Here is a 27,179-nt window from a genome sequence, read left to right as displayed (position 1 = left end):
AACAAGTCTGGCACTGCGGGATTTGATTCCCTGCTGTTGTAGTGTGTTACTGATGGTGACCTTTGTTACTTTGGTCCCAGCTCTCTGCAGGTCATTCACCAGGTCCCCCCGTGTGGTTCTGGGATCTTTGCTCACCGTTCTCATGATCATTTTGACCCCACGGGATGAGATCTTGCGTGGAGCCCCAGATCAAGGGAGATTATCAGTGGTCTTGTATGTCTTCCATTTTCTGATGATTGCTCCCACAGTTGATTTTTTCACACCAAGCTGCTTGCCTATTGTAGATTCACTCTTCCCAGTCTGGTGCAGGTCTACAATACTTTTCCTGGTGTCCTTCAAAAGCTCTTTGGTCTTGGCCATGGCGGAGTTTGGAGTCTGACTGTTTGAGGCTGTGGACAGGTGTCTTTTATACAGATGATGAGTTCAAACAGGTGCCATTCATACAGGTAACGAGTGGGGGACAGAAAAGCTTCTTACAGAAGACATTACAGGTCTGTGAGAGCCAGAGATTTTCCTTGTTTGAGGTGACCAAATACTTATTTTCCACCCTAATTTATGAATAAATTCTTTACAAATCCTACCATGTGAATTCATGGATTTTTTTTTCACATTCTGTCTCTCACAGTTGAAGTATACCTCTGGTGCAAATTACTGACCTCTGTCATCATTTTAAGTGGGGGAACTTGCACAATCGGTGGCTGACTAAATACTTTTTTGCCCCACTGTATCTGACATGCTTACAAAGCAGAGGTTTGGCAGTAAGGTTAACTTTTTACCCCTGAACTCAGAGCATTCTCCATATTTAAGGCAGCTTATAGTCAGAATGACTGCATGTGCATCAGAAGGCAGTGATGCTGGTCTCAGGAACTATTCTAATGACTTCATGGATATACACTGAGGGGTCAGAGGTCATCGAGCTGCTGAATGTGGCCTTCACATCAGTGAGCCTCACCTGCAGCTTCACAGGTGTACCTCTGAAGTCAGAGATGCCCACGTTTCTGCACATGACACCAAAGCTGTGACCTCATTAATACTCAGTCAGTTATTCCCGACACGCGGAGAGAAGATCAGAGAGTTCTTACACCTGAGACAGGTAAGGTGTGGTCATCGTCAGGCAGCTGAGCTCCACACTGACCTCTCTGCTCACACTGTTTTCATTTGTCTTACATCTGGATGTTAATCATCCACAGTATAATACACAGGAATATGTAGGCTGGTGGGAGGGAAACACACGTGTAAATATTCTGGGATGTTCCAGGGAAAATTAGTGTTTCCAGAGTGTCCCGGGCGCTCGTCTCAGTGTTTAGGAACTCAGTGATTTTAGGAATTTTCTTTTTCAGATGGAAAACTTTCAGAGGGCAAGAAGAAATAAACATTTAAAGGGACGAGTTTTTTCCTGAAAGCCTCAAAGAGTGAGTGAAACCCGTTTGTCCAGACTGAATCTGTGAGCGCGTCATTTTGTTTCCGTTCTTTGCATGGCGCTTGTGTCACAGCGGATCTTAAACTGAACTCAAACACAACTCGACCCTGTGTCTGTGGTGTCGGCAGCCTCGTCTGTCTGTCTCTGTGTCTGATATGCTGTTGTTGTTGTTGTTGCCACAGTGACGCATGAAGCATTTCTTCTTCGTGTAAACAAAACTTCCCAGAATCCAATTTTTTAAAATGTTTATGCTAAACATATTTTGTTCAGCTTTTTTCCATCTTTGGCTCGTCTTTGTGTCTCCTCGGGCAGCTTTCACTTCCACGAACTTGTGAAAAAGATCCCCCCTCCCACGCGGACGCCAGCCCGCAGCACTCACCAGGTGGTCGATGCCGATACTGTTCCAGCCCTGCATGATGGGCAGGAAGGAGATGAAAGTGGGAATGACCCAGCAGCCGCCGATCATTAAAGCCACTCGCATGGGCGTCATTTTGTTCCGGTAGACCAGAGGCTGGCAGCAGATAGCGTAGTATCTGCAGGGAGATGACAGAGAGAGAGCGTAAGTATGATTACAGGAATCCGACTCACACACACTTATTAAAAATTGCCACAAACACACAGTTTCACCCCAAACCTGACAAAGAGAAGAAGAAGAAAAGGAAGCGAGCTGTGAAATGGTTCGATAGGTAGAGCAGAGGTAGAGCAGGTGAAAGTTAAAGGAATCGACAAGTCCGAGCATCTCTGATTTTATTTTCTGTTGCCTGGAATAAATGAGCAAATCCATGAATAGAGCCAAAAACACAAAGAGTCACTGTGAATAAACTGGCTTCTGTCCCCCCGACCTCCTGGCTCTGTTTTCCAGTTTCAGAGAGCGAGACAAGAGGACATTTCCACCATCCTGCATTTACAAAAACATGCTAACCGCGAATAAAAGCCACCAATTAGCACTGACTTCAGCAATGAAACGGTTCCCATTACCTTCCCGTAATGTCTCTTTCCACTCTGTCTTTCTTTGAGCCTGTCTCTCATCATCATCCATCATCATCATCTCTGTACCTCTTCTCTCATCCAGCCCTCACGTCTCGCCTTTCTGCTTTTGTCCTCCATCTGTTCTGCTTTGATCCCACCCTTCGATCACAGTTTTATTGCCCCATTCTGCATCCCGAAGGCTCAGCTGAAGACCAGAGGAGCCATGCTGACACCATCACGACCATCTGAGGCCTTTTCTTCACACCGTTCAGCCACTTGTCTCCCAGAGGCACAAACCCGGATCCTCTGCTGCATCTGCCAGTAACCCAACACTGCACACAGGGGGCTGGGCCTGTCGTGGGGTATTCCTTTAAATATTATTTAAAATCAATAATAATGATGATTCTGGCCTAACTCTAACCCTGCCCTATTAAACACAAACTCCTCCCTGTGATGTTCAATCAAACTTCTGCCTCTTCACACACTTGAGGGAAGCTCCACGTCTCAGTCTAAGCAACAGACTGGGAGAGACATGAAACCAAAGGAAGGAGAGGAAGCTATTAAAAAAGGAAGTAAAGATAAAAACAAAGGAGGAAGAGGAAAAGAGAAATGAGAAGGATGAGGATAAAGAGGCTGATTAATCCTTTTATCAAAGCTCTGATGACAGATGTGGTGTTCCTCATGGGAACAAAGCCTCCATATCTGCACTTTTATCTGGTCACTGAGCTCACGCCTGTTCCACCGTGACAGGAAACAGATAAAGTCAACCAACCAAAATGGACCTCCTGACCTCCTGCACACAAAGTGCTTCTGTGAGCCGCCGTATGTTTGTTTCAGGTGTAAAACTTCTTGCTGTGCTGAAGCTGCAGAGTCTGCAGTCTTGTGTGGATGGTTAGAAGGTGAAGACCCAGAAACAGGAACCCGAAAACACACAGTGAGGGTAAGCAGACACCCTCACGCACTGAGGAGTAATGAGGATTGACCACAGCTGGGAGGAAACAAGACAGAGGCGTACTCAATTATCAGAAATGCAACAGCAAGTGAACAATAAGAACTGAAGAGGGAAATGCAGACCACCAACAAATAAGAGAATGCTGTAAAAGTCCAAAAATATAACTAGAAGTCAGAAATACGAGGAATACAGAACAGAAGACTCCCACGAGTTCTTCTACTTGATTTAAGCTGTTGCGTTAAAGGTGGTGTTTGATATTCAGGTGATAAAATAGCAGTTTAACCAATCAGTATACTGCAATAGTTTTTGCACATGCCCACAAGTTTTACAGGGTAAAGTAACATGTCAATCTTATTGTAACAGACGTAGCAGACAGGGCCACATATTGCACACGTTGACTTTTCAACACTTTCTTTTATTTCCGGTTGTCATAACTTACACGCAACTGCAGCTTTTCAGTTGCCAGCCAAACACACCAACAACAACGACGCCCCCAGGACCCAGTTCATTCTGCTTTAAGCAGAGTGTGATTGCTGATGCTGCTCAGGTGTGTCCGCCTCCCCCACAGCTGCACCACAGACCATGCCCTGCCACACTTATATATTTCAGCTCTGTAATATTCTTGATATTTAATTTGAAATATTTGTATATATATTAGAGCTCTTTGTTATACTTTGTAAACTTTGTAATATAAAGTATTATTTAAATAGTTCAGCCTGTTACTGTTTTTATTGTCTTTCCTCAGGGATTATTAAAGTGTGCTTAATCTGTGTGTGTGTGTGTGTGTGTGTGTGTGTGTGTGTGTGTGTGTGTGTGTGTGTGTGTGTGTGTGTGTGTGTGTGTGTGTGTGTGTGTATTTACATAGCTACATCCAGCTTGTTGTGTGTGAATTTCCTGGTTTTTCTGTTTTTTGAGAGTACTCCTGTCTAATCCCATTTCTGTATTTGGTCTCTCGTCCCTCTGTGTCAGGTTGACATTTGAGCGCCTGGTTCTCTCCTACCTCAAGACCCTCACGGCTCCCCTCCTGGACCCCCTGCAGTTTGCATACAGAGCCAAACGGTCTGTAGATGACGCCATCAACATGGCCCTACACTTCATCCTGCAGCATCTGGACTCCCCAGGAACCTACGCCAGGATCCTGTTTGTGGACTTCAGCTCTGCCTTCAACACCATCCTTCCAGACCATCTCCAAGGCAAGCTTTCCCAGATTAATGTGCCTGATCCCATCTGCCGGTGGATCACTGACTTCCTGACGGACAGGAAGCAGCATGTGAGGCTGGGAAAGAATGTCTCGGACTCCCGGACCATCAGCACTGGCTCCCCTCAGGGCTGTGTTCTTTCTCCCCTGCTCTTCTCCCTGTACACCAACTGCTGCACCTCCACCCACCAGTCTGTCAAGCTAATCAAGTTTGCAGATGACACCACCGTTATTGGACTCATCTCGGACGGGGATGAGTCTGCCTACAGGAGGGAGGTTGAACGTCTGGTGTCCTGGTGCAGCCACAACAACCTGGTGCTGAATGCCCAGAAGACAGTGGAGATTACTGTGGACTTCAGGAAGCACACAGCCCCACTCCCCCCATCATCCTGACTGACACCCTCATCACCTCTGTGGACTCATTCCGCTTCCTGGGTACCACCATCACTCAGGACCTGAAGTGGGAGCCCACCATCACCTCCGTCATTAAGAAAGCCCAGCAGAGGATGTACTTCCTGAGGCAGCTGAAGAAATTCAACCTGCCAACACGGACAATGATGCAATTCTACACTGCAATCATCGAGTCCATCCTCACCTCCTCCATCACCGTGTGGTACGCTGGAGCCACTATCAGGGACAAACAGAGACTGCAGCATGTTGTGCGCTCTGCTGAGAAGGTAATTGGCTGCAGACTCCCATCTCTGCAGGACCTGTACACCTCCAGGACACTGGGGCGTGCAGCTCGGATCTCAGCTGACCCTTCTCACCCTGGACACAGTCTGTTTGACCTGCTCCCCTCAGGCAGGAGGCTCCGGTCCATTCGCACCAGAACCTCTCGCCATAAGAACAGTTTCTTCCCCTCTGCTGTTGGACTCATGAACAATAACCGTATGACTGTTCCCACCACTAACACATGACCCTACGCTGTGTTCACTGCATCATTCCATGTTTGGCACTGATCACCACCTGCACTCATGTATATATCTATCTACTTAGTACTTTTAATTCTTATTCTTATTTTTATTTTCATGTCTATTTAAGCGTTATATGACAGTATGTTTGCACTAATCACCGCAGCAATTTCCTAATGTTGTAAACCTGCTCAACATTTGGCAATAAAACCTTTTCTGATTCTGATTCTCACATCATTTCTTAGTGTTTAGAGTTTCTCTTATCTGGGTTTTGTTCTCAGTTGTTTTCGTTATCATGTTTCCCCGTGTTCTCTGTGCGTTGTCTAGTAATCGCCTGCTTGTGATTCCAGGTTTTGTTACTTCGTGTTGTCCGTTAGTAGACGTTTGTCTCCTGTGCCTGTGTATAGTTTAAGCCTCGTGTCTCTTGTCATTCCCTTCCATGTTTCTTTGTGTCCCCGTCTCATCTACTTTTTCCTTTTGTCTCTCCCCGGTCTAGTCGTCTTGTTCTCCTCCAAAAAGTTGATTCAGTTCATCTGGACGTAGCGTTTTGTGGGAGACACGTTTCGTCACTCATCCAAGTGACTTCTTCAGTCTCAGCTGACTGCAGGTTTCCCCAATCTTATAAACAGTACATTTGCATAATGACTGAAACCAGCCCACTGAGGAACAATGGGCTGGGAGGTCAGTTCCTTAATCTTAATTATGCAAATTCTCATGACCATTGATCAACAACCACTGACCAAAACCCACTGACTTACTTGTTGTACGTCAGAAACCGCCGCAAAATACGGAGAGTGTCCTCAGCGACCAGAAGAGACAAGGATGCAACACCGAGGATGTGGACAAGTGGGTGAAGAATTTGTCTGACAGACAGCTCACCCAAACAGAGAAAAACATCCTTGCTAAAGGGCTGAATTTTGCTATAACACCGAGACAAATCCCACTAGTGGAGCTGATCACAGCCATAGAAACAGCAATTCGTAACAACAATATTGCAGAAGTGGAAGCAGAGCAACTACGGACGAAGGTTTCGGCCTGTCTCAGCAATGTAAAGCCCCCAGCATCCAACATCACCATGGAGGAGAGGAAGGCACTCACATCACTTAGTGATGACAACAACATTATCATCCTTCCGGCAGACAAGGGTAGGTGCACAGTACTGCTAAACCAGAAAGACTATTATGAGAAAATTTTGTCACAACTCAGTGACGAAAATACTTATGAGCCCCTGAAACAAGACCAAGTAAGTGGTTACAGGAAGAGGGTGATAGACTGTCTGAAGCAGTTAGAACAAGACAAGGCTATTGACCGGACCTCGTACCACAGGCTATACCCAGGGGAATCTACACCAAGTCCGTATGGTTTACCAAAAATACATAAACAGGGTGCACCTTTAAGACCAATTGTCTGGATGATCAACTCTGTCACCTATAACATCTCCAAGTTTCTGGCTTCGATCCTCAACCCGCTGGTGGGCAGCTCTGAACACCACATCCAGAACACCCTGGATTTTGTTGAGAAGGTGAGAGATGTCATTATGGAGGCAGATGGAACCATTGATCAATGGTCATGAGAATTTGCATAATTAAGATTAAGGAACTGACCTCCCAGCCCATTGTTCCTTCAGTGGGCTGGTTTCAGTCATTATGCAAATGTACTGTTTATAAGATTGGGGAAACCTGCAGTCAGCTGAGACTGAAGAAGTCACTTGGATGAGTGATGAAACGTTTCTCCCACAAAACGCTACGTCCAGATGAACAGAATCAACTTTTTGGAGATTTACTTCCCTGGATGATTGAGAATGCATCAAGACGCCTTGTTCTCCTCTTCCTTGAGTTCCCGTTATTCCCTGGTCAGTCTCTCTGTGCCAGTCACTCATGTCTCCATGCCTGTTCACCTCTGTTTCTGTGCCAAGCCCATGTGTCTTAGTCCCGGTGTTTATATTAGTTACTTCCTGTTTTGTTTTGATAGTCCCTCACCTCATGTGCATTATTTTCAGTTTTGCTTCCTCTGTCTTGTTGTCCCTGGTTTGTTCCTGCCTTGTTTCCTGCCTTGCTGTGCATTTACTGTGTCTGTCTCCCTCTTGTCTTTGTCACGCCATCCCTCGCACCTTTCTAGCTGAGCTCCCAGCTCTGAGGTCCCACTGGATGCGTTTTCACTTGTTTAGTGTTAAATGTTTAGATCTGCTCCACTCCTGAGTTCACCCTCAGCATTTGTCAAGCTTGTTTCAAGCAGCAAACACACAGAAAACTTTTCTCTATGATGGTGGAATCAAAGCTTTCATTGATCAGGTTAGTAAACGTGTACGACTTCTACTTGACTCCACAGCGTGTGATGACACAATCTTGTGCTCTCACATTTTGACACACACAGGCTTGTTCTGCTTGTTCCAGCTGTGACGGAGACAAGAACATGCAGATGTTTACACACAGCATAAACTTTTTTATTTCAAATATTCATGTACTGTCACTGAGTGTTTCTGTGGTGTGCACAGTGCGGTGTGGGTCACAGACTTCGCCATCACTCAGTTTTGGCTGGAGCTCAGGTTTGTGCTCAGCTGCTGCGTGTCGATGCTGTATTGCTCCAAAGTGATAAAAAAGCAAATATTGCAGCTTCTAGAAATAATCAGCGCCCAGCCTGACTGTGGTTTGTCCGCTGAACTCCAAACTTGGTATTTCTGTGACCTTTGTGTGTCCTCATAAGTCTGACTGAGGCTGCTCTGCTGCTGTATCACAGCTGTATTCTGTGGACATTTTATTTCTGCCTCCTCTGCTGTGATCCTCCCTCATTACCTACTTGCGGCAACTGGCATTTCACAGCCATCGGTAATTTGGAGTGAGAGTGTGGGCTGCATGTGCAGTGGCATTAAAAAAGGTCAATAGGGCCTTTTCTATCTGAATCCCTAAAATAGTCGTGGAGAAAGGTTGCAGATTGATTATTTAAGTGTGGATGTGGAGGTCTGAGTGACACAGCTCCCCGGTGTGTCCAGCTCCACTGTCAATCCCGGTATTGTATGAAAGCTGAAATACACACAAAGAGCCAACAGTGGGCACAAAAGCACAAAGACACACAGTGCAGTTAAATGTCGTGACCGCGGGCCTCCAATTCACTCCCCCTGTTTATTTTCTACATTTTAATTCATCATTTATTTGAGAATATCAGAGCTGATTTCTGGAAACAAGCAAACCCGCATGCCGCCAAATGTTCCTTCACATGCGTATCTTCTCGGATGGAAATGTAAAAATAGGAAAACAGCTTTAAGACAATTTCCTGCTACTCCGAAGATACACGTGTCTGAGAGCAATGAAGTTTTCAATAAAAAAAGTATGATGCTTTGCTTTAAGACCTCGCTATAGATTTCCTCTCCTTGGCCCACAGCAACCTGAGAAACCTCATTTTGCTGTGCAGACAAAAATAAAATGACTGTAAAATTCAGCACAAATGAAATCATCTAAAAACGCAAGAATAATTAAAATCCACTTTAGTATTGATTTCTATGGACTGACTTCACCAGGGAGTCTCCATGAATAACACATTTCACATGAATCAATGTAGATAAATATATAATAACAGTCCTGGATGTCATGGATGATTACAGCAGGCTCAGACCAGCTGCTCTTATTGCCTCTCATTGAGGCTTTGATGGTCATTGGGCTGGATGATCTCTGAACACTGTGTTACTTTCATGAGTTATGTGACTGACAGAGCTGGGGGTGTAATCACATTACATTTTCCAGTGATGAATTCAGAAACCACACTACAGTTACAATTATGTTGTCACTCACGTTACAAAGGTTCTTCAGTTACGTGTCTGAACGTCAGGTGGGCAGCTGCTGCAATCAGCTGATTTCAGCTCACGATTGACAGCGCTGAGGTTACAATTTTTTATAGCATTAAGGACAAATTTGAGATGTGAAGTGCGAACTTTGTCCAGGACAGAAACATCTGTGCTGACCGCATGCTAATGCTAAGCTAACCAAGAACCCCGAGTGTATGCAGACCCCAGCCCAGCAGCCAGAGCCTGAACTTCAGCAGGTAACAGAGGCAGAGCTGAGCAGTCAGCCTCATTTCTACCTGTGCAGGTTTTCTACAGCAGAATCACCATGACGACCTCTCTGAAGTCTTTTTGGATGATTTCATATTTGCTTTTAGTTCATTGGGAAAATCAGGTAGCATCAGGTCATTTTATGGAGTAATAAAAAGTAATGTAAGAAATTACTTTCTCTTTGATTACTTAAGTACTATCCTACATTGCTTTTAAGTAAAAGTAAATTGTGTGTAATAGATTACTTTTACATTGGTCATGAACATGACCAACTTGCTTTCAGACTGGATCATTCACAAACCACTGACAGCAAAACTTTCCAGTAATATTATAAGACTGAGATCTGTTTAATGTGTTAATGTGATGACATCTTTGATCAGATTCTGTGAAAGCAGAATTCATGATGATAGAGACTGTTCTCTATCCTGTTGTTTAAAATGATTTGATTCAGCTCTGAGTGTTTTTGTGCCTTTTACTCGTAGCATCGTCCTCGAGGTGTTTCTGCTATTTTTAGTCTTCATTCACTTCTTTTCAGCTCAGCAGATGAATAAGAAGCTTTCTTGTGCAGCTGCTCTCTTCTTTTCTCTTCTTTTCTTCTCCAGCTCCCTTCAAATATATATTTTTGTAAAATTGGTGAAACACTTGATGTCTAATATTCTTTTTGTTGCACCCCTCCAACCCGCACACACACAGCTTCTGTTTGAACTTGAGTGTTTTCAGAATCTCAGCTTTATTTGGTTCTTCCAGCAGCCATGGTGACCTCTGACCTGTTTCAGGCTGACGGAAGAAGAATCCAGCTGCTGTTCAAATGTCTCCGTTCACTCAAGATGTTTGGACAAGTTAAGCTCAAATATAAATGACTGGATAATGGCTGAATTCCATTTCGCTTGGATCCGGGTGACTCCAGTCAAGCTGTCATGGATTACTGCCACAGCCAGTGAACAGTGGGCAACTCTAGTTTTATTCCAGCTTCTCTGTAATCCATGTTATTAGCCACACCTGTGCTTTTCTTTCTGGTGGCCTTCTGGAAACAGGTGCTGTGTCTCAGTTCAAGCACTTCCACGTACGAACTTCCTGCGTATAAAGACGGGTGTAGTCGTCTGTCAGTTAGCGCTTTACCCCACACTGGGAGTTTTCTGGAAGGATCTTGTTTGTGGAGAGGATGGAGTGATACAGTGATCAGCTTGAAGCTGGAACCACAGACTGTACCGCTAAGCAAAATCATGGATATCTCCCAGTTTATTCAAACAAAATCCCAAAACCGGAGCTCAGATTTCTTGGACGGTCTGTTAGTACAGTGACATCACAGCAGCCCCGTTATTGGTCACATGATGTCATTAAAATATTCCGAAGGGCTCCAACAGCACAAACATGGTCCAGAGGTCCAGCTCAGGACGAGCTCTGAGAGAGTCTGAATAAAATCATCAAGGACGGCTGAGATGTGTGCAGGACCAGGAGGACCCGCCTTCAACAAACAGCTGCTGCATATTCGTCCACAGCGGACTAATGACCCTGAAGGCTCGAGGACTCTGGATGGACCTAATTATACACTGGCTGGGATATGAAGCTCTCTTCCTCCCTCCACATTTAGTGTAAGACTGTGGCAAAGATGACGGGTCCAGAGGTGTGATTTGAGAGCCAACTTTATTCACACAGTGCGACTACAGCTCTCAGCTGCAGGCCGCACATACTCCTTGCCACCACACACCCCAACAACCCTGAATGTCTTAACTCGGTGGGCGTGATTGCGGATGACCACGCCCCACCACAGAGACATCCTCGTAGCTCATAGCTGTTATGTTAAAGTAGTGATTTCTGATGTGATGATATAACGATTTATAATCAGACTCGATGCTTAAATGTTTAAATGCTTAAACAGTGAACTGTGCACATTAACCTTGTAATTCTGTGAATAACAGTTCAGGATTCGGTTTGTGTCTGTAACATCTAATGAACAGTCATTCCAGCCAATAAAAATGATCCTTGGGGCCTGTATCCTCGCCACTAAAGCAATAACCCAGCATCACGGCTAGAGCTTACATCATTAAGAGGAGAGGAAGCAGGGCAGGCGCTCAGATGAAGACAGCTAGGAGCTGACCGTGCCTCCTCATCGCTGGATTCAACTCTCAGCTTATTCAGACCCTTCAGATGGAGAGCCAGTCCAGATGGCCTGTACAGGTGTGCCTGGAATCTAAAGGGGGTTATGTACAATGAGCCTGATTATCTGTGAGGTCAAGAAGCTTGTGCAGCTTCTACATGGCTGTCGGTCATGTCTGGACAAATGAACGATAATGAGTGAGCGACCCAGAACATGAAATACCTTTAGCAAAGCAGAAAAAAATAACAAGACGTGTATTTCTATGAAGGTTTGGCCGAGTCGCCCCATAAAAATGATTCGCTGGAGGCAAACATACACTCTGCCTGTCTGTGTGTCATAAACACGTGAAAAATTAAATGTTAATAATTTTAAAGCTGAAAGGAGAAATGAAAAGTAATTTTTTCACAGATGGAAGATAAAACATCTCTGCATCTTTCATCTGTCTTTCATCACTTCATCATATTTTCTACGTATGAATGTAGCAAAAAACAAAGGGGAAAAATGATACGTTAAGATGGAGACATTTGCGTTTCTTTCATGGACATTCTGTTGTGTTCCTGCTGTGTTTATGCTTCCTTCCACACATGCAGTCAGCAGACGCTTCTATCACAGATTTATAATTCATAACTTCTCTGGTCTGACATCTGACATCTTTTTAGGTGCAACAGAAGATCTTCCCTCTCTGTAGTGGTTTTCCGTCTGCTGCTAGCTCACTTCTCCCCACACGATGTGATGGTTGTTTGAGCTGCAGGAGCACTGACTCTCCCCCCCAGCCTGGTTTCTTTCTACTAGACTCACGATTAGCACTGAGCTCAGCCCGGGTCAAAGTTCTTCCTGTGAAATCCAACTTGCTCCACAGGTTTCTGCACAGTGGAACATGCTTTTGCCTCTGTACAGCATCTCAGCGAGCCGTGGGAGCGATTCAGGTTACAAGTTTCTGTTCAGCATTCTTTTATTGAAAGCAGAGCCAGAACCAGAGCACCCCTCCCCCCTGCAGAACCAGAGCCCCTAGTCCTGTGAAAAACTATGTCCATCGCTGCGCTGCCATGGGAATTAGGAGGGAAAGGAGCAGCTGCTAATCAAAATTAGCTGATCATCAGCAGTGAACACGTCTATAAAAGCTGAGGTTAGGTATCGTGGACGCCGCAACACATTCAGCCCATCCTCAGACAGTGCAAAGACAAAAACCCAGGAGCACAACCTCAGATCTGTAGCTGTCAGTTAGCAGGTTAAAGTTCATGACAGCACAGCAGGAGAAGTCCAGTCCTGAAGCTACGCTGTGAAGAGGAACGGACCAAAACTCCTGCACAGTGCTAAGAGAGACTGATGACGTCTCGCAGGAACCATCACTGTGAGTTACTGCGGCTGAAGGAGGACCTAAAGCTGTTGGATCACAGGCTTTTTCCATTTTCTGATTTCTCCTGTAACGAACCACCTCTGCTGTTTCTACAGAGCAGCACACTGGCTCACATTAGCATTCCCAGAACATCAAATACTGAAGTTTAGTCAGGAAACTCTGCCCGAGTGCCCCCGGGCAGAGTGATCCTCACTATGTGATCACCCGGGGGGGGGGGGGGGCCCGGGTGATCACACAGTGAGGATAGTTCACAGTGATTAATGCAACTTAAGCCAAAGCAACTGAAAAACCAAAAGCAAGCCTCCAGGTTAACTTTTATGCATTTCCAAAAAAGGCTAACCCTCAGAGTCCAGAACAACATTTGGCACCCTGAGACCAGAGAGCATCGGCGTGCTTTGCCCAAACTTGGACCTACTGGACAGGATTACTGCTTTTATAAGAACCTGCAGACTGTGCCCCACCGCGGCTTCAACATGAGCTCAGCTGTACTTTACAACATTCCCTATCAGGTGTATATATTCATGCTCACTATAAATGAGGACCCTCTGGTTCAGCTCCACAGTTTCTCCTTCAGTTTCCGTGCCATGGTTATTCTACACATTCACATTGTCGATAAATGTTTTTCTGACACACTTGATTTCTACCTCGAAAGGAGTGTGCCTCCGAGACAACGGGGCACAGCTGACCCGTCGGTTCATGAAGAGGTTTGTTGTTGGGGCTAAAGTGTGCTAGCAGACGCTACGTTACATGTTTTACAGAATAACACTTCATATGAAGTAAAACTGCATATGAAGAATTTCTGCTTTCCAGTTGTTGTAACGGAACCAGTGCTCACATTTGTTTCTGCTGTCCTCTGTCCATGTGTCTGTTTGTGGGATGTTACCTACACAGTATCAGAGGAACATTTAATCTGGGCACCATATGGAGCTCCAGCCTCTCTCTGCCTGACGGATAGAAAACTGCTGCACTTTCACACTGTGACATCCGTCAGGTTTTCAGCGCAACAGGCAGACACACGACAACCTGTGATTATTGCTCTACGGTTTACAAACTGCTCTGAAGCAACTGCCTCTTCTTACAGTAATGACATGTTATTAAAGCTCACCAGCCTTTCTCATTAATTATCACATTACCTGTAACCAGAGGTGTGGACTCGAGTCACATGACTTGGACTCGAGTCAGACTCGAGTCATTAATTTTATGACTTTAGACTTGACTTGAAAAAATGTTCTAAGACTTGTGACTTGACTTGGACTTTTACACCAATGACTTGGGACTTGAATTGGACTTGAACCGGTTTACTTGAAAAGACTTGATATTTTACCCCAAATATAAAATTTAACATGCATATTATATAGAGATTGAAAATGTGACGTCATTCACGGGTAGAACCGCAAAGGATTCTGGGAACTCGTGGCAAGCGGTACTAGCGCACGCAGGCTTTCAATTAAAATCAGTTATACAGCGATAAAAAGAAACACAAAAATGTCAAGAAGCCGTTGTATTATTAACTGCAATAGCCGGTCGCATGACAGCCACGGGAAGCCGACGGGTAAAGAGATCGGTTGTTATCGGATTACGTCGTTGAAGAGAAATTGTTCGAGCCATGTTTCCGAAGTAACAAAGACGCGACGGATGGCCTGGATTGCAGCCATTCAAAGATCAAATATAACGTCCCAGAACACTCCAGCTCACAGGTTAGTCTGCTCCAAGCATTTACACGAAGGTCAGTGTTTTGTAGTAGTTAATACGTCATTTTCATAACATAATTAGTGATATAGGTTACAAGCAAGTCTGGCGCTGAACAGAAATTGTCGCGCTATGCTCCTTTGTTTATTGTGCATAAATAGTGAATTGTCCTGACACAATATTGCGTTTCGCTTCTGTTATTATGGTACATTGACAAAAACATATACTTTATTCACAGGATAAAACAGGTTTTTTGTATCACTAATTGCCCAGTACGATTACAGCATACAGTATTATTGTCACTGCTACATTTCTGTGATGCTACCAGAAATTATTTCCACTACTAATTAACTACCGTTGAGCTCAAAGGTCCTATTAATAAACGGTTAACGAATGTGTATTTATGACGACGATTTGTGAGACTGGTAAACTTATGATACGTACGATGGTCTTTCGTTCTACACGGTGCAGTTCAAGGTCCTGTACCCATCCGTCGGTAAACTGTACCTGGGCTTGTTGCAGTGACCTGAAGTTACTAAACTTCATGAGTGTATGCGCTCACTCCAAGAACCGTATGATTATAAATATGCATATAAATATGCTACGATGAGATAGCTGACTTCATCTAACTAGCAAATGTTGTCCAGGCTACGTTGGTGATACAGTTTTTTTTAATGTGTATGATATTTTTGTCATGCGATTTTAAAGCTGGTCCTACAACCGCATCCAAGAATAACATGCAGCTTATCTCAGAACTGTCGGTGAAAATTATTCTTGGAGCTAGGTTTAATTGAGCTGCATTTTAAAGAGGTGCAATTTCACAATTTGTGTATATTTTCTAAGTTCACTATTTTGTCATGTGTTGAGAAAAACACAGATTTTAAAATTACATGGTCTAATATTTACATTTAGCATATAACTGCAACATTATTTTTTCGTTGTTTTTTTTTTTAAAGACTCGAAAGGACTTGAAATTCAAAGTTTCAGACTTGTGACTTGACTCGGACTTTTACACCAGTGACTTGAGACTCGACTCTGACTTGCCTGACATTACTTGAGACTTGACTTGAGACTTGAGGATAAAGACTTGAGACTTACTTGAGACTTGCAAAACAATGACTTGGTCCCACCTCTGCCTGTAACTCTTAATCAAAATGACGGTATGTTTTCACACGTGCGGACGGTTGTGTCACGTATGCGATTTGTAGCGTGTGCACTTCAGTGGGGTGGCTGTAGCTCAGGAGGTAGAGCAGGTCACCTACTGATCGGAAGCTCGGTGGTTCGATCCCTGGCTCCTCCAGTCTGCATGTCAAGTATCCTTGGGCAAGATACTAACCCCAACTTGCTCTCTGATGCATCCATCGGAGTATGAATGTGTGTGAATGTACTTAGAAAGCACTACGTATAGATAAAGTGCTTGTGAGATTGGGTGAATGAGGCATGTTGTATAGAGCGCTTTGAGTACTCCGGGAGAGTAGAAAAGCGCTATATAAGAGTCAGTCCATTTACCATCTAGCTACTGTTAGGAAAACACAGACTCGGCTGGCCGCGTGTGGAACAACAGGAACTTTATAATCGAGAAGCTGAACAGACTGATGCACTTTGTCACTCACATTAAAAGCAGGAAGTGTGTGTGCAGCTAATTAGCAGGTAGGGGAGGAAAATGCAGGGCACAGTAGATTTGATCATACACAGGGGACGGGGCACTCGAGGGTAACGAGGGGTGATTGCCTTGCTATGAATTGGTAATTGAAGCTGTGCCAGGATGCAGAGACAGCTGTACATACACAGGAATACAAAACTCCCGAAGCCAGATAATTTAATAAAGAAACCATTTCCTCCTTTGTTGTTTGTGGCTCTGCATTAAAAATACATGCACACACATGTGAGAGACGGAGCTCACTGGTGTGAAACAGATAAATAACGGTCAGAGTCATTAAACATTTATTCTGCATTCAGCCTGCAGGCCTCAGACAGGTCACCGAGTCCTGCCTGTTTTCTGATTATGGACACATCATTAGTGAATGATGCACAGCACAGCACTCGTCAGCATCCAGCACCGGCCCGCAGGGCCACACAGCAACTTGTAATGAGGATTGCTCCACGTGAAATCATTCAAATCCAAACAGTCCAGCCTCGGCCCGCTCACAACCAGCTGAATCTTTGTACAATAACCTAATGAAGACATGTAAAATGTTCCCTTCATACTGTGAATATTTTCACAGGAGTGGGTCGCAGTTCAAGTTACTTTACCAGCCTTCTCATAACTTTGTCATGTATGGCATTTTCAGAGCTGAAAAACACATTTAGGCTGTGTTTGCCACTGAAACCGGTTTTATATCTTTTCCCAGAGTCCGTGTGAAGATTAACTGTGCTTTGTCTCAGCAGCTCTGCTTTCACCCACATCTCACTGCTTAGCTGTGATTGCTACAGACTCATTTCAATAGTGCTGCTGCTCACACTTGTACACAGATAGCATCTGATTACTTTCAAACGTCATTAGATTAGATCAAAGTTCGAGTGAAGCCAAATACATATTCCACAAACTCTGACTTTCAGAGCTCTTTCAGGTGGAGGAGGCTGTGCAGCTTAATTTGTTCCCTCAGGATCACTTTGGTGGGATTTAAAACTGTGTTTGAAAAGTTAGGAAGAAATGCTGATGTTCACTCCAGCTGTCTGCAAAATCCTAAACAACATGATACAAGCAACTTTAATAAAAGACAAGAAAACACAAGCTAGGAATATTTGACTTAAAGGTTAAAACATGTCTTCACCCTGAAATTAAAGAAGAGCTGCTTTTGTCTGTGAAAGCAGAGAAAAACCGTCAAAATATTTCTCACGCCCTCTCTCTCTTTCGCACATGCGCACATGCGCACATGCGCACACACACACACACACACACACACACACACACACACACACACACACACACACCTCAGTCTCCTGCAGGATGACGAATAATTAAGAACAGAAAACGAGCCCCTCCATCAGAGGTGTGGGAATTGATAGCCTCGAGCCAGCCAATCAAAGCCAATGGTTTGATGTGGCCTGCAGCCAATCGTTATATTCAGTATATGTGCACACATGCACGAGAGACCCCGACCAATGAGAATGAGAGTGGTGCAGGTTAAGTGGTAGATTCCAGCAGATCAGACACGCACACACACAGAGGACAGACAGTCAGACGGTCTCACCTGTCCAGGGCGATGCAGCACAGGTGTAGTATCGACGCGGTGGTGAGCAGAACGTCCAGAGAAGTCCTCACCAAACAGAAGGTCTCGCCGTAGATCCAGTGCTGGTGGACCAGCTCAATGGCGCCGAACGGCATCACCAGCACCGACACGAGCAAGTCGGCAAACGCCAGCGACACGATGAAGTAGTTGGTCTTGATTTTCCTGAAGAAAGAGAGGCGGGATCAGTTAGTTCATCATAAATGCAAACATTAGGAGGATGTCCATGCGTTGTCAGAGTTGCACGCACTGACTGAGAGCACTTACTCTCTGACTGAGGTCATAACCATTGGAGCCTGTCAGGTTTAAGAATGTGAAGTATGTATTTTAGAGAGCACAGTGCTTCCATCTGCGTCCTTAGACCCGAGCTGGAAGCAGCATTTTACCCAGCGACCACTAGTCCCTGTAGTCAGGGTCCACACCTATCTGGCTCCTCCCACAGCATGGCTATTTAAAACTCTAAGGTCTTTAAAGATGAATAAATGTCTAAAACTAAAGCTCTTCTCCTGCAGCACACCCTCTCAGAATACTCTGATCAGAGTCAGCATGCATGTTTGACCTGTCAGACATGCATGCTGTCCTGGGGAGGTCAGGGAGGACTGTGACTGGCCAATAGCTCACAGGTGAGAAGCGGGACGGTGTGTCATGGTTTGTTTTTGGTTTTAAGAAGGATTTGTGTCTGTGCTGTGACCTTACATTCATGTTATGGGTTTGGTGCCTCAGGTTTGGCTGATTAAAGGTTTGTTGGTTCCCGTTCGCGTGTGTGAGTCTGTCCTCTTACACTGCTCCTGTTACTCCCCCCCCCCCCCCATCCTTTGTTGCGTCCCTTTGACTGAGTTTGCATGTGTGCTTTTCACACAGTGGTGCACGATCAGCTGCTCCTTTTCAGTGTGTGTGTTTCTTACGTTTAGTAAGAAACACACACACTGAAAAGGAACACACACGCACACACACACACACACACACACACACACACACACACACACACACACGCACACACACACACACACACACATACATGTCTGAGTGAAGAACATGAGATTTTGGGATGAATCCTCACTGATTTCTAAGCTCCTGCTGAGTCTTTGTTCCTTTTTTCTGTGTTAAGTGACTGTCTTTATCCAGCAGCACGGATCCCACAGACGAGTCACACTCCTCCAATTTCACCAAGATAAAGATGACAAACTTTTTACAAAAACCACAGACAGTTACTCTCATCTTCTTCACCAATTGCTACAGCGGGCTCGTGCTAGTCAGCAGTTCAGAGAGAGGAGGTTGATAACGTTTTGCTCACATTTTTATTGATTTGATGAGTCGCATGTTGTCAGAAACACAGCCCATTTCATTCAAAGCATAAACAGCCTTCACTTTTCGATGAACCACTTGTCTCTGAGTGATTCTGTGTCGCCTACACGTTTCTTAACGGTTGTGGGCAAGCATGGGGGTCTGTACGGAAATGGGAAATGGACATGTTCTTATATAGCGCTTTTCTACTCTGTCTGAGTACTCAAAGCGCTTTATACAACTAATTCATTCACCCAATCACACAAGCACTTTTTTCTGACCTAAGTGCTAAGTAGTCTAGACCTTCTGGTTAGTGGCTGACCTCAAATAGAGAAATGTGGGTGTGGCTTCAGCACGAGTCTGCTAATGTGGGATGAGCCTGATTTAGTAACGAGCATGTGGCGGCATCTGTTATCACCATCACAAACCTGATGGTGATTTTGTGTGTTTTAGCACATGTTAACACATGTCGCACTCTGCAGCATCACACACACAAACAAAAACCACTTATTCTCTCTTATGTTTTGGATTATCTGCTGGAGTTTGAGTCTCTTGGTTATACTTTAGTCCAGTTAATGTCTACTTTCTGTTAGCTTTCTGCTTCAGGTGATTTGGTTTATTTAGTGTTTTGTGTTTCCTGTGTGCAGTGTCGCCCCGTGTAGGTGTTCTCGTCTTCTGTTACTTCCTGTTTTATTTTGTCACAGCTGGGTTAAATTTTCGGACGCGTGCTGAGCATGCCCGAACCTTTGGAGCTGCACAGCACACCTCCCAGTTCATCCTCCGTCTGAAACATGCTGCTTTAGCTCCTCCCCCTCTAAGACAACTGTAGGTGGGATGAATGAGATGACCTCATTAGAAATAGCCACTCTCTATGACATCACACTGATCCAGGTGTTAAAAAACTGCCATAAATCATCTATTTTATCCGACGATGGGCCATCATATTCATCATTTCTAACATTCTAAATGATGGAGCATTCACCCCCCCCCCCCTCCCCAAATCAGCTTTACTTCCATCTTCTTAAGTACATTCTATGGATTTCACTCTGCAGGTTTTAAACTGTGCTTCACTGCTCACACACCTTGGACAGACAGACGCACACACACACACTTACTGCAGTTTGACAAAACAAAGAAATCCTGAGACGAGGTGATTGCTTGCCACTCTCAGTCAGCTGTAAAATCCTGGACTTGTGTGTGCAACAAATCAATTTCAGCTATTGATTAGTGGCATCACAGTTTGTCTGTGATGCCACTAATAACCTGATGGACAAAAAGGCAGCTGCACAGCAGTCAGTCAGTAATTCACTCAAAGGCAGAAAACACCACCACTAACAGCTCTGCAGACAAAAAGTCGGTCAGTCAGCCGCCTCGTCTCTGCGCTGTCAATGTCCGCGTCTATAAATAACCTCAGTACGAGGGAAAGGCCGCGAAGGCTTTCCATCCATCCACTGCTCTGGAACAGGCCGGTACACCTCTGCCTGCAGTAAATCCTGCACACACACGCACACACGGAGCTGTGTTGGCTATAATTCAGAGCAGTTTAGAAGCATTAAGAAGCCCTGAGGTGGAGGAGGAGGCACTGTGTTTAGTCAGGATGACAGACTGTGTTTAGCTGAAAGTCCTTTGAATAAATAAACTTTATTAGCAGGGACTGTGTGACGAGGACGTCCAACATGTAAGATCTAAGAAAAGATGATTCAAACAGAAAGGTCAGAGAGGAGAAGCAAACATGAAGGAATCATTTCAGATGCTCTCATATTCATCACGTTTCTGTCCTGTCCAGTCAAACTATTTCTGGCTGGGTCACCTCCTGATGGCGAAGCCACGTAAACTAAACGACCATCTGCATTTATAACAAATGCCGATAAAAAGCACAAAGCTTGTAATCTTGTTTTGCAGAATAGAGCCGGAGGCCTCGACGGCGTCTGCAACAACACAATCACAAAGACAAGCTTTAATGGGAATGATAAACCCTACAGTTCAATTAAATCCCCATAACTGGATTTTTATTTCATTACTGCCTTTCTGAGGAATTTCTGAGAGGTGCAGTCTGGAATAATAATAAAGGAATTTAAACTTTAATGTTTTTTTTAAAAAAACAGCACAAAACCCTGAAATCAGCAATTACACCGAATTAATCCTTGGAGGATACACAGTTATTTATTTCATTCATTTAAATCAGAAAAAATCATTTCAAACTCAATTAAGTCAGCCAAATATTTTATGACTACAACTAAAAACACGACTCCAAATAGCACTTTAATGAAGTGCAGGGATAATTTAACGACAATCTCAAAGGCAGAAATAAAACAATGGAAAGAATGAATGAATTGTTTGGAAAGGTCTTTTCTTTCATGTTCTTTTTCACTTAAACTATTTTATTTGATGAATTTAGTTCTTACTTTTGTAAATGATGTAAATAAACTTTGATGTTAAAAGACAAAATCAGAAATGTGGAAGCAAAGTTTCTGCTGCGACCCGTTTATAACAGCGAGCGCTCGCAGAGCTGCTCAGTGTCTATAAACACACACACTGTGTTGCAGCGTGTGTGTGTGTTCACACACTCGACATGACACACAGAGAGAAACAAAAGGTGGTAACAGTGATTTTGTTTGTGTGATGTTTCATGATGAGTGCTTTACCACCCTCTGAATCACCCTCTGCTGGTGTTTACTGTGTGTGTGTGTGTGTGTGTGTGTGTGTGTGTGTGTGTGTGTGTGTGTGTGTGTGTGTGTGTGTGTGTACTGTACATTAGGTAAACATGTAAAATGCCTCTAAGCTGTTGAGCTCCCTCACACAGACCTGGCTGCTGTGGAAAAACCCGACCTCTGCCTCGATGATTTACTGGTTACGAGAATAAAGCGCTCAGGTTATTTCAAACCACAGATGAAAGATTATGAGAGAAACAGAGACTTACTCAGCAGTTTTTATTATTTATAAATTATTCTGATTGTGACATATTGAGCTGCTAATGTTATCTTATATTATATTATCACCAAATGGCTGTGTTCCTCATTAATTTGTTCCTCGCAAATTAATGAGGAGCACCAGGTTTACTTGTTGTTCCTAGAGTATTTAAAAGTAGAATGGGAGGCAGAGGGTTCAGTTTTCAGGCCCCTCTTCTGTGGAAGCAGCTTCCAGTTTGGATTCAAGAGACAGACACTATCTCTACTTTTAAGATTCAAACCTTCATATAGTTAGGGCTGGATCAGGTGACCATGAATCGGGGGTTCCCATTAATTTAGTAACTGGGATTATAAATTTGGAAAAGCTGGTCCCAGACTGAGTGAGAGGGACTCTGCAGTGAGGGATGAGGAAGACGTTTACAAAGGCACATGAAAAGCAGCTTCAGGAGGAATGGGCATTATGCTGTAATCTCAGTTTCTCTGACTACAACAAGACTACAAACAGACGGGTGATAGTCATCCATGAGCTGCTGGAACCGTTTTTTATTCATTCACATGGATTCTCTGAAAAACATCTCCTTAAAATAATGATTTCCACCATAAAAATAGGGGTGGGCGATATAAACGATATACGATAGCAACTATATAAATTTGGCCAATGATAGAGATTTTGACTATACCGCTCTACCGCGATAGCGCATGTTGAAGCGGCTACAACCATTATCATCTACAAATTATGCCGGGCGACAGTCATAGCAAAGAGATGAAGCACTTTTGAAATATGGGGAAAGCCAAAAACTGCGCTTCCTCCACTTCCGTAGCATTGATTCATTAATGTTGAATTCTCTCGCAGCTGCTCTATTCCCATGTTGTTGCAGCATATTAATATCTAACCTCGTATTGTGGATGAATAATCTCAGTTGTTCTCCTGACTGAAGTTTGGCCCGTGTATAGCATCCTGCTATGCGATTGCATTTGTCCCTAACCACCACAATCCCTCACGTTAACTTTTATCGAGTGGAAAAATCGTTGGCGTTCATCCTCCAGCTTCACTGTGCTAATGTTATGCTAACACAGCTGCGTCGCTAGCAATCACGTCACGTAGCACAACATTATATACCAGGTAGTCCAACTTCAGGAACCCTGCAAACGTCACTGCTGTTTAGTTTTCTGTCTTCATTTATGTTGGAAGTGATAGCAGAGCTGTACATTTTAATTAGTTACAAAAATCTCTCAGTCGGAACATGGTATGTCATGTTTAGGTGGAAACTAGCGAGCTAACTTCCTGTTAACTTGTAACTCCGTTAAATTTAATAAATTCTGTTTTCATGGATGCATGGATGTTAAACTTAATTGTTACACCTGGTAAAGGACCAACGCTGATGATTTCATTAAATATGAAAGAATTTAGACCGTTTTTAACTCTTAGTGTTCGTTTGACTTTGGGACCTGAAGTGGACGGAGTTTTGGACCCAGATTACTCCGCGAAGCTTCTCACTACAGCAGCCGTAATGCTCTGACAATCCATCAAGCAGTGCGGCTTACCAAAGTTGTACTAAAACATTTTTTAACAGATTTCTGCACGCCAAAATCTGTTCGAGGTCAGTAAGCACAACCAGAATTCATACATAAGGAACACTCTCGATTTTTGTGAAAATGTTATACAGAAGAAAAGAATATATCGCGATATTTATATCGTTACCGCACGTGCTTCAAATTATACCGCGATATGGATTTTAGGCCATATCGCCCAGCCCTACATAAAAATTAATTCATTAATTAATAATCTACTCATCATTGTTTAACTGAGTTGAGATCTGATGACTGCTGTATGATTCACTTTCACTTTAAACTCTTTTAAACTCCCATCAGGACAGAAATATTTGAACGTAAGCTACTGTTCGTCTGTCTCACAGTGACTCTCTTCTCTCGCTGTCAGGTGTCAGCCTCCAGGTCTGAAAAACGAAGCCAACGCGTACCTGCCAAAACACACAGCCCCCGATTCTATTGACAGGTGGAGGCGACACAGGCGGCTGGAGTTCCTGAACTGGACCTCTGGGCCAGGTTTGCGCTGTTGGAGCCTTTTGAGGCACTTTTAATAACATCATGTGACCAATACCATGGCTGCTGTGAGGTCACTGTACTAACATTATTGTCCAAGACTTTTTGGGGCACAGTGAGATTCAATGATTTTATCTGGATGTTACTGAGCTCAGCATCCTCCAAATATGATCAGTTCTGGCTCCAAAAAGCCAACATGACTGATTAATGTTAGGCTGCAGAAAATAATGGGAGATGTGACACTGTCCATCTTTTGTTTACAGTTTTTGGTTTGCATAAGCACTTGTCCCACATATAAACCCAAAACCACACAAATCACACACCAACTGTATGTGAGCCTTTACAGACCGACAGGCACGACCACCGTCACAGTGACTGATCTCACCACTGGTAATCTAACAGCTGTTCCTACCTGGGATACTCATGATTCCTGTAAATGATGTGCAAAGAGTTCCTATTTACTTTATCGCCCACGTTCACCAGAGGGACGTCCCCACTGAGCATTTCCCAGTGGACAAAAGAACAAAGACATAAATGTTCTCACCTCAGCAACGTAAGACATCACAGCAGACATGCCGTCACTCACTGACTTCAACATGCCACACACACACACACACACACACACACACACACACACACACACACACACACACACACACACTACATCCCATGAGTCAAAGGTCATGAGAGGGGCAAAGAAAGAAAGATGAGAGACGTCAGACAGAGAGAGGGACAAAGAGAAGGGCGAGGTGAAGACGGAGGACTGAAGCACTGAGGTGACAGCAGCTCCCACATGACCCTCCATCCTCAGCCTGACCCTCTGACTCCGCCTCTAATTCCTTCACTTTTCATACACCCTTCTCCTTTGCTTCATGAAGATCAGAGCTGCAATGGTGGAAACCACTTTAGAAAATACAGACACACACGAAGAAGCAGTTTCTGCCATGATTCTGTAGATGTTACAGACCGTGGAGGCAAACACAAAGTCCATAAAGGAGAAAATAGCACATACACATCACACACTGAAGAAGGAGAAGGAGTGACAGCAAACATTAATACACACAGAGGGGAGCTGGAGGAAGAAGAGACAGCAGGGAGAACGAGACACAACTGAACCAAATCACAGGATGACACGAGGAAGCAAAACTAAGGCACAAGGAACACTATCAAAATAAAGGAAGTGAGATCACTAAACACAGACGTGAACGTAACACAGACTCATCACATGAGGATGGAACACAGGGAGGGATTCACATCTAAAGCAGCTAAGAAAAAACTGAATCCGCTAAAGATCCAACAATAACCATTACCAGGAATCAAAAAAATATTTAAATAAGAAACAGGCAGTGAAAAAAAAAAGTGCTGCTCTGACTGTTGCTGATTTACTCTCATGCACATCAGCCAATTACACAGAAGCGCCTTTAAGAAGAAGGTCGTTCCCACCTGAGTTGTCTGTCCTTGCAGACGGCCACCATGACCAACAGGTTTCCAAAGATGCTCATCAGCATGACCAGAGACAGGAAGCAGATCAGGGCCATCCGCTTTGGCATGCTATCGCTGCAGGGAGATAAAACAACACCATGTCAGTTTAAGTCTAAAAGCCTGCTAGGATTCTGAACTGAGAGGATTCTGTCACATTTCAGGCGCCTTACAGTAAAAGAAGTTAGCCAGGGTGGTCTCTGCCTGCGTAGCTACCCTTGGAAAACACTGCTGTAATGTTTATTGATATTTGCAAAGGTGTCAGAACTCATCAGGCAGGATACAGAGAGGCTGTCAGCTCTCATTTTATGTGAGAGAGAGTTAAAACTGCAGAGTGACCCCTCATGTGGCATTTATTACAGACAATATTACAATCTTTCTTTCATCAGCCTGCACCACGCGGTGGAGCAACAAGAAATCAGCCCTGCTCCCTGCTTGCGTCGGCTCATTAAGTTCAGCCTCTGGAGCTAGTCATTAGCTGTAAAAGCTCCATTCAGGTAAAGATGGATTTACCTGTTCTTGTTTGGTGTCTCTGGCTAAGAGGATGTCACTGAAAACATTCAGATGCAAATGAGATTTATTTCCATCTCCAAGGTAGCTTGCTGAACCCGAACAAGCAGCCAGGTGCAGCAGTGATGATATCCTGTGTATTTAAAAGCAGAGGTCTCTTCCTCTGCTGCACTGATTGCTTCCACCTACATAAGCACTCGGAGAGGCTTCAGGATGCATGGATACGTTTCACAACAACAAAAAGAGACTCGGGAGTCACAGCGAGGAACAAACTCCCCTGCAGGTAAAACAGTGTGGAGCAGAAGCTGAGAGCCAGAAGCATCTGCACACTCAGAAACAAAGGTGGACACATTTATGCTGTACCTATCTGATCAGTTTGAATCGTCACCAAAGTTCGCAGCAGACATTTTGTCATTTGGGTTTGATAAATGAGCGTGAAAGAAGCACTGAAACCAATGCAGTGCAATCGTCTTCTGTGAAACCATTCATCTGCACAACACTGCTGCAGGTCGAGAGGAGGCGTAAAACGGGCATTTCACAGGTCACGTGACCCTTCTTCAGCTTTAAGTGGTCCCTGTGAGCGCCCCCTGCTCGAATCACGGACACTATGTGTGATCATGTTTCATGGTGATGATTCGACGCTCTTAAAACAAGAATCAGTGATGACGTGGTGCTTCCAGCTAGCTTTAAACAGAACCTCTGAACATGACCTGCTGCCAACCAGGTGATCAGTTCAGCACCAGTTACCATGGTAATCTAGCCAGGTAAAAAGAGAAACCCTTTAAGAAGCAGAAAGCTCACACAGCTCAGTAATACACTAGTCTGGCTTTGTAGCACAGGATAGTCGAATGAAGATCAACAAACCAAAGTGTGAGTGCATCCTATCGAGCAGAAGCAAAATAAATAAAGTCTGCAGCAGCAGGTGACCAATCAGAAACCTGCACAGGTGTACCAACCGCATGGGATTTTACAAAGAAAGAGATAAAACAGAGAATTCAGTCTGAAAGTAATAAAAACAGCGACACAGAAGGTCTAAAAGCTTCCAGGCCCTTCTAGCTATGTGCAGC

The 27,179-nt window shown here is 44.2% G+C and overlaps 1 protein-coding gene across 3 annotated transcripts in view; it reads right to left on the bottom strand.

Annotated features, from left to right (window-relative positions):
• The window catches only part of htr4 (5-hydroxytryptamine receptor 4), a 163,847-nt gene that overhangs the window by 47,812 nt on the left and 88,856 nt on the right, over nt 1-27,179 (bottom strand). For all 3 annotated transcript variants that reach the window (XM_076890377.1, XM_012919349.3, XM_004552077.4), the window contains exons 3-5: nt 25,567-25,680; nt 17,834-18,034; nt 1,800-1,953 (exon numbers count right to left, since the gene is read on the bottom strand). In XM_076890377.1, coding sequence (XP_076746492.1) covers nt 1,800-1,953; nt 17,834-18,034; nt 25,567-25,680 — 469 coding nt within the window. The remainder of the gene's footprint in view (nt 1-1,799; nt 1,954-17,833; nt 18,035-25,566; nt 25,681-27,179) is intronic.

Source organism: Maylandia zebra, linkage group LG2 (assembly GCF_041146795.1).
Source record: "Maylandia zebra isolate NMK-2024a linkage group LG2, Mzebra_GT3a, whole genome shotgun sequence".
Lineage (NCBI taxonomy): Eukaryota > Metazoa > Chordata > Actinopteri > Cichliformes > Cichlidae > Maylandia > Maylandia zebra.
Note: the sequence above shows the minus strand (reverse complement) of the source record. Positions and strands in the feature narration are given on the sequence as shown.